The 13,841-nt window shown below is 38.6% G+C and overlaps 1 protein-coding gene across 1 annotated transcript in view; it reads right to left on the bottom strand.

The window, feature by feature from the left end:
- Positions 1-13,841, bottom strand: part of NEB (nebulin) — a 207,647-nt gene that overhangs the window by 139,101 nt on the left and 54,705 nt on the right. Inside the window, 13 exon segments of the mRNA XM_012659396.1 lie at positions 424-531; positions 1,699-1,803; positions 2,250-2,456; positions 2,582-2,893; positions 4,605-4,712; positions 5,627-5,731; positions 7,121-7,327; positions 8,124-8,435; positions 9,080-9,187; positions 9,341-9,445; positions 9,913-10,119; positions 10,768-11,079; positions 12,033-12,140. Of these exon segments, the coding sequence (XP_012514850.1) occupies positions 424-531; positions 1,699-1,803; positions 2,250-2,456; positions 2,582-2,893; positions 4,605-4,712; positions 5,627-5,731; positions 7,121-7,327; positions 8,124-8,435; positions 9,080-9,187; positions 9,341-9,445; positions 9,913-10,119; positions 10,768-11,079; positions 12,033-12,140 (2,304 nt within the window).

Genomic DNA, 13,841 nt, shown 5'->3' with positions numbered 1-13,841 from the left:
TATCCTTAGAATTTATTGTCAGATTCTGTCTTTTTCTCTCCACTCTGTACTTGATTTATTATCTGGCCATTTGAATTTGTTCTAAAATAGACAAGCAGAAAACAGGAAAATTATTTTCAAGCAAAGTAGGGAAAAACTGAAATATCTGGTTTCTTTGTAATATCCTAAAATACAGCATCTTAGTATAATGGATCATCTTAGAGGTCCTCTGGCCCAACCTCTACTCATGAAGCTCCTTTTGATATTCGAAGAGTGAGGAAGAAGAGTGAATTCTGGATACACCAAGAGGGTAAGAGAAAATGAAGGGAACAACACATCTTGAAAGGTAAAGCCTATCTATAAAAATAGTTACCAACATTACCAACATTAAGTTACCTGATTCAGATAAAAATATATACTTTTAGAAATCAAATTAGTACTTACATCACTAACAATGTCTCTCGAAGCTTTGGCCAGCTGTACAGAAATTGCATCCACTGGGAGATCGTAGCCTTTCTTCAAAGCTTCTTCCCATCCAAGTTTATAGAGTTTCTGAAATTCAAAGAAATTCTTTAGCATTATTCTGTGGATATAAAAAATCCCAATAGATTACTTAGCAAAAGTTTACCCAGAGAGTGGTATCAGATTCTAAGGTTATCTACCTTATCTTTAAAAAGATATGGATAAAAACAAAATGGGATATTTAAGAGTAGAAAAAGCACTGACTCAGCATCATATGACCTGGCTTTAATTTTTTTGGCTCTAAGACTCCCTGGGTGTATATCTGAGTACGGCCTCTACTGTTCAGAAACAATATCGTCACATCAGGTATATCAGATACGCTTCTCCCTACTGATAAGTACAGTCTGGGCTCACTATTTTGAACACAGATATTAAGATAATTCATAACAAAAATAAAATCAGGTCACAAAATTTTAATTATCTAAGAGGTAAAAGTAATAGATGGTAAAATGTCTTTTATAAGTTGTAATAAATGAGTTAAATCTTCCCGAGTCAAATCCATTGAACAGATGTATGAGTGTTAAAACCATTAAAATAAAATAGTTAATAGTCATCCAGTACTTTCTATATGCCAGACACTGTGCTGAGAACCTTACATGAAATTTCTCATTTTGTCCTCATGACACTCCAATGTCATAGGTACTTTTATGGTCCCAATTTTAGGGATGAGGAAACTGAGATTTAGACAGGTAAGTGATTTGCCCAATATCATATAATTCATTAATGGCAAAGCTAAAACTCATCCCAGGTCTGTTTGATGCAGTATTTATTTATTTATTTTATTTATTAGAGATGGGGGTCTCCCCTTGTTGCCCAAGCTGGACTTGCACTCCTGGGCTCAAGGGATCCTCTTGCCTCAGCCTCCCGAGTAGCTGGGACTCCAGGTGCGTGCCACTGCACCCAGCTGTTTCATGCAACTTTTTTCAACAATTATTTATGGATCTCCTACTTTGTACCAAGCACAATGAGCACAGAGAGAAACAAAACTGACAAAGTACCTGCCTCCATGGGGCATACAGCTGTAGCTGAAGCCCTTGCTCTTAACCACTGTGTTTTGCAACATTCCTGGGCTGACCAGTGAGTCATTCACATTCTCCGCTTTGCTTCAGCATTCTATCAGTTATTCACTATTACATCTTTCTGCAAGTTTCATAAGTTTCAAGGAAAAACTTAAAAGCAATTTTTATGTAGCTTTACCTGACTATACAGTGCTTGATTCTGCTTGGCTTGTAAAATATCTGGTGTATCAGGCATCACGTGAATCTTGGTCTTATCTTTATTCCAATCAATAGTGTATAAATGCTGGGAAATGAAAAAAAGACATACAAAACTTGAATAACTGTTTAGGACAAACAGGAAAGATACGTGTGTATATATATAAAATACTTGAATGCACTTAATTTTAAGTAGTAAATAGTAACTAAAGTAGCATATAATTCAGAAAAGACACTAAAAGCAAACTCAAATTTTTAAAAATAATCTTTTCAGTATTTTCTATCTTCTAGAATGGATTAAAGTACTTAAGATATAATAACTAAAAATATAAATAATTTCTAACCCAATTAGAAGGGCAAGAGAAGAAAAAGTTAGAGGTGGGCAGGAGAAGAAAATGGTGTAGGGGGATGATCTAGAACTGTTTGCCACTGCCTAGGAGTGGTGGGCCCGAATTAAATTTCCCAAACAACAAGCAGAGCCTGCTAGCCTTTTGTCACTTGGGAGCTATGTAGAAGGGCAACTGTTCTCTCTACCTTGTTCATGGTGTGTGCATTCTGCTTGGCAAGCACCATGTCCATGGAATCAGACAGCTTCTTAAACTGGAAGTTGCTAGGGTGCTGGCGGTATTTCTGATCACTGGCGTACTCAGTTGCTTTCCTGGCCTTCTCCACTTCTAGGGAGCCGGCTGGACTCCAGCCAAGCCCTTTGTACCATTCGTTGTAGTCTTGTTTATACTCATTCTATAAAGAGAAGAAGCAAATTCTACCTTATTTCATCAATTTAGACACAAAAGTATGGCACGTAAGACTATATTCTCTGTCCACGCTGGGATTCCAGCCACCATGCAAATAGAGGAGAGCCTTACATCACTCTGTATGTGATTCATATTCCTGCTCAGCTCGATGCTCATTGCATCCGGGAGGAGGATGTATCTGTGGATCAGGTGCTTGTAGTTAGTGTTGGTGATGTTGGCTTGGGCATCCTTGGCGGCCGTGACGCTGAGCATGTCGGCGGGGGTGTGGTAGCTGGTCTTCGTCTTCTCGTAGTTTTTCTTGTACTCCCGATCAGATTGCATTTTAGCCACTTCCATGGAATGGACTAATTTTGGATCATCCTCAAGGCTGCGGAAACCAACCATTTTCCCCCTCTCCTTTTCATAATTGTACTTGTATTTATACTGCGAAGAAAATATGAACATGTATACAGAGCAATTCCTTTGAATAAAAATCATTTTAGTGTTAATATTCTGTATTCCACAAAAAGTAACAATCTGTATAGAGCTCTACAGTTCACAAAACATGTTTTTCACATTTACCTATGTAATGTGATTTTCATAACTATACCTCATTAGGTGGATAGCAAAGTTCTTATTACTGCCCCCATTTGACAGATGTGTAAGCTGAGACCCAGAAAGGTGAGTGACTTGCTGAGGTCACTAAGGATTAGAACCCAGATCTTGTGATGATGCACCACACTGAGTCATGCTCATACTCTGTTGTTAGTGCTAAAGAGGCCTTTAGTAGATAATAACACAAAAAAATGAGAGAAAAAGGCAGAATGTTCTAAGCATTTTAATGCTGCCCTGAGAAAGCATCCAGCCAGTCTTTTACTGATGAGAACAGGTTCACTTATGAGGTATATGGTATGATTTTAGAGTAGCTTTGTATTTGTGGGGCTCCTTTTCTTTTAAGACTCTCTAAACTGCTAGAATGGGGAAGAAATTTCACTATTTATCATCCCAACTTTCTTCTATAGAGGGGAGATCATGGTGTGTGGAAAGCTTCTTACTCTGCCGGTCTCCTCGTGGGGTTGAGTGTACACGTTAGGGCACAGGAGCTGGGAGAGCCGAGTTACTGTGGTGGGATAGAGGGAGAGGAATCTGGAATTTTCAGGATAATAAGAGGGCCTGAGATGGGCTGGATAAGTGGGGAAAATGAAGAGCAGAGATGGAGGAGGAGAGAGAAAGTAAAGCTGGGGAAGGAGGGAGTGGCCAACAAATGAGTGCTCTGAACTATGCTTTCCACCCAAGGACCCCCGAGTCATTAAATGCTCCCTGTGAGTGGATTTGTTGTGGAAACAAGCAAATGAAAGAATTGAGTTTCACCAGGCGATGTGTTACAACAGTGATGTGCTGGTACACTAGCTTTCTCGGGGGAGGGGAAGCCCTGATTGGTAGTGTTTGCCAATTTCTGTGGTGAAAAGACTCCCACCATAGCTGATGTCAGGCTACCAGTGGCTTAACAACCGGTTTGCGAAATTCCTAATTATTTAACTATCAGCTGTCATGAGCGCCAACGGGATGAGCACCCCAGCACACCACTGCAGGAGACATCTGGTTAGGAAGTCAGATCTGAAGAGGCAGCAGGCAAGAATAACATGAGCCTTTCACCAAGAAAACTGAGTGCCTCCGCTTTTTGCAGAGCCCCTCTGGCTGTCAGATACCTTGCTCAAGAGCATGCCCTTCCCTGCTCAAGAGATGACCACATCCAAGGACTCATCAAAGTGGGGGGACAAAGGTCTGGCCATTTCAGCTCAACACAGGACACTTCTAACTGGCAACACTTGAGAGCCCACCGTGGGATTGGCCGAGGCTTTGTGGGGTTTTGGATTTCTCTAAGCTATAGCCTTGGTGACAGAGTTCAAGGAAAATGTAGCTAGCTCTCATGAGTCAGGGAGCTGACATCCATGAGGATCAAAACGTGGTTAGCAATCTGTTTTTTTCCGAAATACCAGAGAAAACACAAAAGCAAGGCTACTAAGTATTCACAGAGCAGAGTGAGACACACTTTTTTCCCTATTTTATCTGCTCAATGTTTCTAGAACTCAGCCCTTATTATCGCGGTCAATTAGAAACCCCTGGCCAGGTGACCGCTTTCCTGTGGACTTACATCACTTGCGATGTCTCTCGAAGCCTTAGCAGCTTTGATGGGAATTGCGTCAGTTGTGAGATCGTAGCCTTTCTTTCTAGACTCTTCCAAAGAAAGTTTGTAGAGTTTCTGTAAAGAGAGGCAAGGGAAAGAAATAGTTTTCTTCCAAATAGGAAAGCCTGGGTATATTTTAGAAGAGTAAACTAGCACTGTGGCATCTTTTGCATTTTTGAGCAGAACGCTTCATGGGCGGTTCAGTGGCTGAATGTTCTCACAAGCAACAAAACTGTGTTTGAAAGAAAATGTTTTGCAAAATCAAACATTTTCATTAAACTATTAATATCAAAAAAACTAAAAATTACTTTGATATTCTTATAGCAAAAGAAATCTCCACTGTTTTACAATCAACACTTTTATGTATATAATTATGTGGATTCCATAATCAAAGAAAAAAGAAGGCTTGGCTATTTCAAATCCCTGTGGAATTCAAACAAAGAAAATAAAAAACAGGTAGGATTAGAGGATTTCCTAGCAACTATGGGTAGGATAAGAAAGGAAATGAAATAAAATATCAATGCATTTATTTTCTAATCAGTGTTGCACATTCCTTGTTATGGGGCTTGCCCCAAATTCTTCAAAATGTTTATCTTCCTATTCCATTTAACCCCTTCTTTAGAACCATCTCTAAAGCTTGGTGGAGGGGCTCTCTAAAAATGAGGTCTGGAGACTCTAGCTTCCTTTTTCTCTTCTCCTGGCCCTCAAGCCCTTCTCTTCCTGCCAAGTCTCTTAGTTTGACAAGGAGTGTCACCTGGAACAAAATTCAATCCCCCTTAAAATTCCTAACTGCTTGGCCAGATCTATCAACAGGCCCACTCCACCTCTTGGTAAAGCAAGATTAGAAAGAGAAAGAGTCTCATTTGTGGATTTCCACTATTGTTTTTAAAACATTCACTCTCATAATTGAGAGACGTTAATCAATTCATTTGTTTTCACTGGTTCAAATCAGCTGGAAAGAAAGATAACAATGGGGGAATTATACTTACATCACTCATATTAATTGCATTTGCCTTTGCCAGAATAATCTGGGGGATATCGGGCATGATGTGGACTTTGGTCTTATCAGCCTCCCATGCTTGTTTATAGAGGTGCTAGAAGAAAAAAGTGCAAGTTAGTGTTTAAAATCTTAAAAGGAGCTCACTTAGTCCATATACATCATTGTCCATATGTATCAGCATTTTGTGTATTTTTATTAGCTAGGTTTTTAGAAAAATTTTTAATGGAAAAGTTATTCATTCAAACTACAGTGGAGAGGATGTAAGATGGAAAGTAAAAGTGCCCTTTCCCTTATCTTACAGCCTGGAGACAGCAACTCCCTCCTAAAATTTTCTTATCTGTATTAAAACACACATCTAGTCCTTTTTTATATAAATGAGGTCATGTAATACATAATGTTCTACATCTTGCTTTATTACTTAATGATATAGGTTAGACATCTTTGAACCTTCTTATAATAATTTTCTTCATTCATTTAAAGAGCTGCATAGTATTCCTTTAGGAGGTATAATACAATTGATTTAACCACTTCTCTGATGATGGATATTTAATTTGTGGTATCTAGTCTTTTCTATTATTAATACAAGAAATAATGTCATGATCTTTGTGGGGACGTGGCGATGCACCACCCAGACACTCATTCAAGGAAGAAGGACTTGATGCCTCAGTTTCTGGCAGAGAGACCTAGTTGTCAGATGCCTTGCTCAAGAGCAGGCCCTTCCCAGATGGCCACATCCAATGACTTATCAAAGTCGGGGTACAAAGGTCTGGCCATTTTGGCTCAATGGAGGACACTTCTAACAGGCCACACGGGAGAGCCCTCCGTGGGATGGGCCAAGGCTTGGTGGGGCCTGCATCACAGTTCAACTTCTCCCCCTGCCCAGCCCTTTCTCCCAGGGTACTGATCCCTAAAAAATACCCTGCACCCCAAACTTTATCTCAGCATCTCCTTTCAGAAACTCCAAACTTCAAAAAATGTTATTTTGTGTGTGTACGTATGTATGTCTTTGCACACATTTATAAGGATTTCTGGAGGGTAATGAACACCTGAATTTTTAATTTTAACAAATATTAACAAATTAAAAGTTTGCATTAACATAAACTCCCTTATTGATACCGTGTATAACACAACTTTTTACTCTTTGCAAATCTGATAGGCGTAAAATGCTATCTGTTTCATCCAGGCTTAGTTAAAACAAGAATATCCTTCTTCTACACTAGGAGTTGGTAAATCTTTTCTGTAAAGGGCCAGATTGTAAGTATTTTAGGCGTTTGGGGCCATACAATCACTGCCATTAACTACCCAACTCTGCGGTTGTAGTGCGAAAGCTGTGATGGACAATATGCAAATGAATAGCTATGGCTGCATTGCAATAAAACTTTTCTATAGCCCTATGACTGTGTTAGCAAAACTTGAAGATTGTGTCAGATATACCTAGATTCTCTCTGATGCACATGAAACACTACATTACTGAAGGACTTACATCATCCATAATTTTCTTATTATTCTGGGCCAAAACCATGTTCATCGAGTCCATCAACGTGGAATACTTCAAAGTGTCTGGGTGCTGGCGGTACTTCTTTTCACTAATAATCTCCATGGCTTTCTTGTTTTTCTCAGCGTCCAGGGAGCCCAGAGGGAGCCATCCGATGCCCTTCATGAAGTCAGCATAGTCAGCTTTGTACTGATTCTGCAAAAGGGAAAAACAATGAGGAGGAGAGATCAAAACTGTACCATGGTTGCTTTCATTAGGGCCCTTAGGTACCCCCTGGGTGATGAATAGCTCAGCTTTTACTTCCCCAAAAAGAAATGCAGGCTTGGTGTGGTCTGCTTTGGGTTTGTAGTTTAAATTCACTTCCTCCAGCCACTGAGTGGCTGAATTCTTGGCTCTATACCCTCTCTACCTTCCCTATATTCATTCCAAAAGCTACCTCAGTCATCCCCTCCTCAATGTTTTATAGGCAATTGCAAGGTTAGAAGTAGTAGAAGGAAAGCTGATTGGGAGTGAAGGACTGGCTCTATCAGGTCCTCTGATTTCTCGAACTCCTAAACTCAAGCAATCCTCCCGCCTTGGCCTCCCAGAGTGCTAGGATTACAGGCGTGAGCCACCACGCCCAGCCTAGGTCCTCTGATTTCTTACTTACCCATTTATTCCTCGATCAAGAACCTATTATGCTTTTGACCCCCTTTGCTAGACATATTTCCTTCAATATATTCTTTCTGAAACCAAATTTCCTTTGCTATTGCTGAATTCAGAATCCAATCATGCTCAAGCAATGATAGCAGAAAATAAAAATTTAGTTTCTAGAATTGATCTCCTTTTGTTAAAAGAAATAAATTCCATTGAGGGTAACAAGTGAAACTCCTCATTGGAAAACTGCACGTGAATTTCTTTCAGGATTTTCAAAATGTCGTTATTTATGGTCATCCATGATTTGCTTATTAACCAGAGTAAACACTCTGCAAATGTTGTGGCTTTCACGTACATCACTTTGAATCTGCATCATATTTTTGGCCAGTTCAAAGCTCATGGCATCAGGAAGCATGTTGTAGGTATGGATCACGTTTCTGTAATTGGCATTGGTGGCTACTTCCTGAGACTTCTTGGCTGCCACCACACTGAGCATGTCCACCGGGGTGTGGAAGGATGTCTTGGATTTCTCGTATGCCTTCTTGTATTCCCGGTCTGACTGCATCTTGGCCACCTGCATGAAGTGCACCAGCTTGGGGTCATCTTCCAGGCTCCGGAAGCCAATGTGTTTCCCTTTGGCTTGTTCGTAGGCTTGTTTGTATTTGTACTGTGGACAGAGAAGAAACCACAGTGATGAAAATGGTGAAAGGAGAACAAAAGATCATTCATTAGGTGACAGTAGTTTTGTCATAGGCGAAAGGTGTTAGAACTACTCTAAAATTAAACACAGAGGAGCTTGCGAAGGGCAGGGAGCAAAGTATTTTTACTTCAAATTTCCTTCCAGACTTGAGTCCATGGAAAGGAAACAGCTTCAGAGTTAATCAAAAATATGTGTAAATAAGTTGATTTAGGGGGATTTAGAAAGCAGATTTTCTCACTGAGCAGTCTAAGCCCCAGAAAAGGCTGCAGGCATGATTTCTCATGGTGTGTCTTTAAATTCAGGAAAGAGCCTGGTCACGGGTCTCCTGGGTAAAATATGTAGATTGCATCCTAACGTTTGCTTACCATTGTCTATAAATGGCACGAATAGTCTAAAAGCAACTTATTTTAACAAGACTCAGTCACTTTTTACATTAAATAATGAGCCAATGAGAGGGTACTTGGATTGGGTGAGGGAGGTGTCTTGTATGTTACATGGGATGATGTTTCCACCAACCCTGAATGCTGCTGGCCACGGCTCCTGAATATACCCAAGCTGGGTGCATTTGCTCTATTCGCTCAGCCCCAAGAAGGCCCCGTGGAAGCACTTACATCACTGGCAATGTCTCTAGAGGATTTTGCAGCCTTTATTGAGATGGCATCAGGCCTCAAGTCATATCCTTTCTTCTTTTCCTCTTCCCAGCCAGATTTGTACAATTTCTAAACAATGAAATAGAAAAACAACAGCATCTTGTTATTCAGGTTAGAATGGGGACCCTGACTTCAAAGTGGTGGCAGGTTGAAGGTAGACATTCGTAAGTGTTAGTTCCCTTCAACCTTTGCCCCCACTTTTGTTGCTGCTAAGCTACTTACATCACTCATGGTAATTTGGTTTATTCTGGAGAGTAAAATATCCGGAGTATCAGGCATGACATGGATACTGGTCTTGTCTTTGTTCCATTTTTCAGTGTAGCGCCTCTGCAACAGAAAGGTCCGGTGCATGATCACACAGGAGGACAAGGTTGCCATAGAGCTAGTAAAAGGAAGACATTTGCATCTCCCTGGTAGAAGAGGTTAAATCTGATATTGGAACATGTATGAAATAGCAAGAAGATGGGCTGAGGAAACTGGATACACAACAGAAAAAAAATCATCAAATAAAGGAACCCTCTTCCACAAAAGCACCAAATGCCATCTGCCCCCACTGCACAACCACGTGGAGTTCTGTGGTTCCAGCACATCCTTACCATGGTGTTGAGAGGCAACCTGAGCATCAATGTTAGAGAATGCTCTCTAGACATGATGAAAGCTACAGGGTCCCCGCTCTCAACACCACCATGACCATCAGAAAGATAAAAAACCAGAAGATAACTGGGGCGTTGCCAGGCTCAATGGCATCAGCACCTTGAGGGTTCCCTGGCTGAGGCTAGCGAGTGAGTTCTTACCTTATCCATATTCAGTTTGTTACTTTTGTTAAGTGCCTGCTCCATTGTGTCCATGGCGTACGTGAACTTCAGCTTCTCGGGGTGCTGGCGATACTTCTTCTCACTGAGAATCTCTCCCGCTTTCTTTGCCTTCTCCACCTCCAGGGACTCTATTGGGATCCAGCCAGTCCCTTTCATCCAGTTGGTGAAGTCGGATTTGTATAGATTCTTTACAACAAAAAAGAAATTTCATTTCAGAGTCAGGGCTTGGATTTCTTTGCCTACATGATTTACTCATGATCAAAAAGAAAAGGAGGGAGGAGACAATAACCCATTTTTTACTCCCTATGGATTTTTTGGAAAAAAATAGTTACAAAAGTGATTCATTCGTGGTGGTTTTGAAAAGGAAATCCTGACCCAACAATTCCTTTTAAAAATTAACTTTTTTTCTGGTCTTATCAATGCAGATGTAAAAAATTAAGACAAAAAAAAATTTTAAAAGAATAAAAGAAAAAAGAAGAAAAATTAACCTTTTTGAGGAAAAGAAATGAAAAATCAACAGAATTTCACACTGAAAGGGTTATTATAATATACATATCACCTATTCGAGCCTCTTAATTTTTTGGAGAATACATCATATGTTGGGGCTAACAACCAAAGTTTCAAATACATGTATAATAATGACAACAAAGCTACATATAATTCAAATTAGTGTAATCCTAAAACTCCAAGTTTTGAAGAGGATCACTAATTACAGTGAGTGCAGCCAGGCTGAGGATGGAGTAAGTGGTTAAGCGGTTCTTATCTTTCCTTCCCACCCGCTAGAAATGGACGACTAACTCCATGCAGACAGCCTGGTGACCGGTAAGTACATACATCACTCTGAATCTGCATGGCATTCCTCGAGTGTTCCACATTCAAGGCGTCGGGAAGGAGAGTGTAGTGGTGAAACGGTTGTCTGTAGTTGGTGTTGGTAACGACCTCCTGAGATTTCTTTGCAGTCGTCACACTGACCATATCCAAAGGTGTGTGATACCTGGTCTTGCTGGCTTCGTAGCCCTTTTTGTACTCACGATCCGACTGCATTTTGGCCACATTCGTGTAGTGAACCAGTTTGGGGTCATCCTGAAGACTGAGAAATCCAATATGCTTGCCTTTGGCTTTCTCGTGGGCCTCCTTATATTTGTACTATTTGGAAATGAAGGGAAGACAGAAGTTTGACAGGAGAAGAGTTTGATATAAACTTAATGTATGTAAAAATTAAGCAAAAGCCAAATTCAGACTTAATCTAGGTAACATCTAACTTTTTTTTAGTACTTTTAAATAAACAACTAGCAAAATATTTTTAATGGATGGTCTTGAGATCTGCTCTAGGGATAATGAAGAATGGAGTAATTTGTAGTTTATGTCTACCTTGTCCGTAAGTAGGTTCTTTGAATATGCTCAAAAGTTCCTGAAAAGTTTTGTTTATTAAGCATTTAATGTATTTTTTATTATCTTTTCATTATTAATTTGCATTACCTTATAACATATTTGCATAATCATGAGTAAATTTCCACAAAGCTCCAGTACAAATTAGTGTATTGCACTTGAAATGAATGAGCTTTTGCTCTGTCAAGGTATTTATTATATCAAACCATATAGAAAATATAACTTAATTTGGTAAAAAGTAATTAATTAATTAATTGAAATCCTGTTACTTAATCTATAATTCTTCCTGGTTTTCCATATTTTACTACATTCTTTTTTTGTGGAAATTATCAAATTGAAACACTGTATTCTTTTAAAATAGTTGGAAACTTTTTTGATTTGGTGATATTTTAGTACACCAAGACTTTTTTTCTTGATGAAATCCAAATACAAAGGGGGTTTTAAGTTCATCACAATACTACTAATGAGAATTCTAAATATTTCATAGTTTAAAAACAAAGAATTTTCTTCTTTGTAACAATTACAGTAAGTTTTTAAAGATATTTTACGTGAAGCAATATAAAAAATCATTGGCACTTAGATTTTAAGAGATATTTTTGTATTATAATTTCTTTACTTGCTTTTTTATATAGTTCATATAGTCTCATATATCATGTACAGACTTTAAAAATATACAGAGACAATGTTTACTACTTTCAAATTGGACTTACATCACTAGCAATGTTCCTTGAACTTTTTGCAGCAACAATTGGAATGGCATCTGGTCTCAAATCATAGCCCTTAGCAATGGTTTTCTTCCAGTCTGCTTTATAATGAGCCTTCAAAAAAAAGATTATCTTATTACTTGCTATCATTAAAAGAGACATAAAATAGGATGCCAAAATGTTTCTTATAAAACATGTTATAATATATCTCTTTCTATTAAAAGAATCCACAAAGTCAGGATTATTAGTTCATCTTGTGTGTATCTATCAGATTTTATTAAAAAGCATCGGTAAACAATATACACAGTATAAGCTCAACTGATCAAAAAATGTATATGTTTGCATAACAAAGCAGGGAAAGGTAATGCTTTAAATGTGGGATAACAGAAGTTTTTTCATTTATTTTTTCATAATTTTCTGTATTTTCCAACTTTCCTATGATAAGCACATAATACTTTTGAAAAAAGTTGTTTTGTAATGAAGTATTTCAAACTTATAGAAAGGTATGGATACTAAAATTTAAAAATTCAGCTCTAGTACTACCCAACTTTAATTGATCTTAATGCTTACATATTACTTATAGAATTAGAAAAAAATTTTTTTAAATGAACCAAAAGTATAGAAATGTATATTTGGAGACAAAACAGAGCCTAAAATCATTGGGGAGAATGACTAAGGCATCTTTTTTTTCATACAGCGTCTCGCTCTGTTGCCCTGGGTAGAGTGCAATGGTGTGTAATCATAGCTCACTGCAACCTCAAACTCCTGGGCTCAAGCAATCCTCCTGCCTCAGCCTCCAGAGTAGCTGGGACTACAAGTGTGAGCCACCACACTTGGCTAATTTTTCTATTTTTTGTAGAGATGGGGTCTCACTCTTGCTCAAGCTTGTAAGGCATCTTTGAAGAAATTAATTTTATATAATTTGATTATATTTTGTTTTCTTCTGTTTCTTAGGGTTTTTTTATTTCAGTAGATTTAAGAGTTACAAGTTGAACTCTATTGCATGTATACGTTGTGTAGTGGTGGAGTCTGGGCTTTTAGTATATTAATCACCTGAATAGTGTATATTGTACCACATAGGTAATTTATCATCCCTCACTCCCTGATTGTATTTTTATTTATTTTGTTTTGGTTTGGTTTGGTTTTCTTTGGCAGAGTGGGAAATAGGGTCTTGCTCTGTTGCCTAGGCTGGAGTAGAGTGGCCCACTCATAGCTCGCTGCAATCTCGAACTCCTAAGCTTAAGCAGTCCTCCTGCCTTAGCCTCGTGGGTAGCTGGGACTACAGGTGCATGCCACCATGTCCAGCTAAATTTTCTATTTTTTGTAGAGATAGGGTCTTGCTATGGTTTTGAATTCCTGGCCTCAAGTAATCCTCTTACCTCAGCCTCCCAAAGTGCTGGGATTACAGACATGAGCCACTGTGCCTGACCTTGATTATGTTTTTAAATTAGAATTTACCCACTTTGTTAAAAAAAGGAAACAATTCATTACAGTGGATTTAAACGTCACCACCAACTATGTGTCCAGACTACCCAAGAGAGGCTAGTTACATACAAAAAGAGAGTTTCTAAAGAAAATTAAACATTTTTGGAAATTTTAAATAACTAATTAAAACAAAAATCATACAAAGCAATACTTATCCTTACTATAAACTATGCAATTCTATATTTTACAATATTGTCTATCTCATTTTGTTCGTTTTTTTTTTAATGGAGCACAACTTACTTGACTGATTTTACAACCCACTAATGAGTCACAGCCCATAGATTGGAAAAGGCTTCATTAACCAAAACTCTATGGTGGCCTCTAGTCTCA

Source organism: Propithecus coquereli, unplaced genomic scaffold (genome assembly GCF_000956105.1).
Source record: "Propithecus coquereli isolate 6110/MARCELLA unplaced genomic scaffold, Pcoq_1.0 Scaffold118, whole genome shotgun sequence".
In the NCBI taxonomy this organism is placed as follows: domain Eukaryota; kingdom Metazoa; phylum Chordata; class Mammalia; order Primates; family Indriidae; genus Propithecus; species Propithecus coquereli.
Note: the sequence above shows the minus strand (reverse complement) of the source record. Positions and strands in the feature narration are given on the sequence as shown.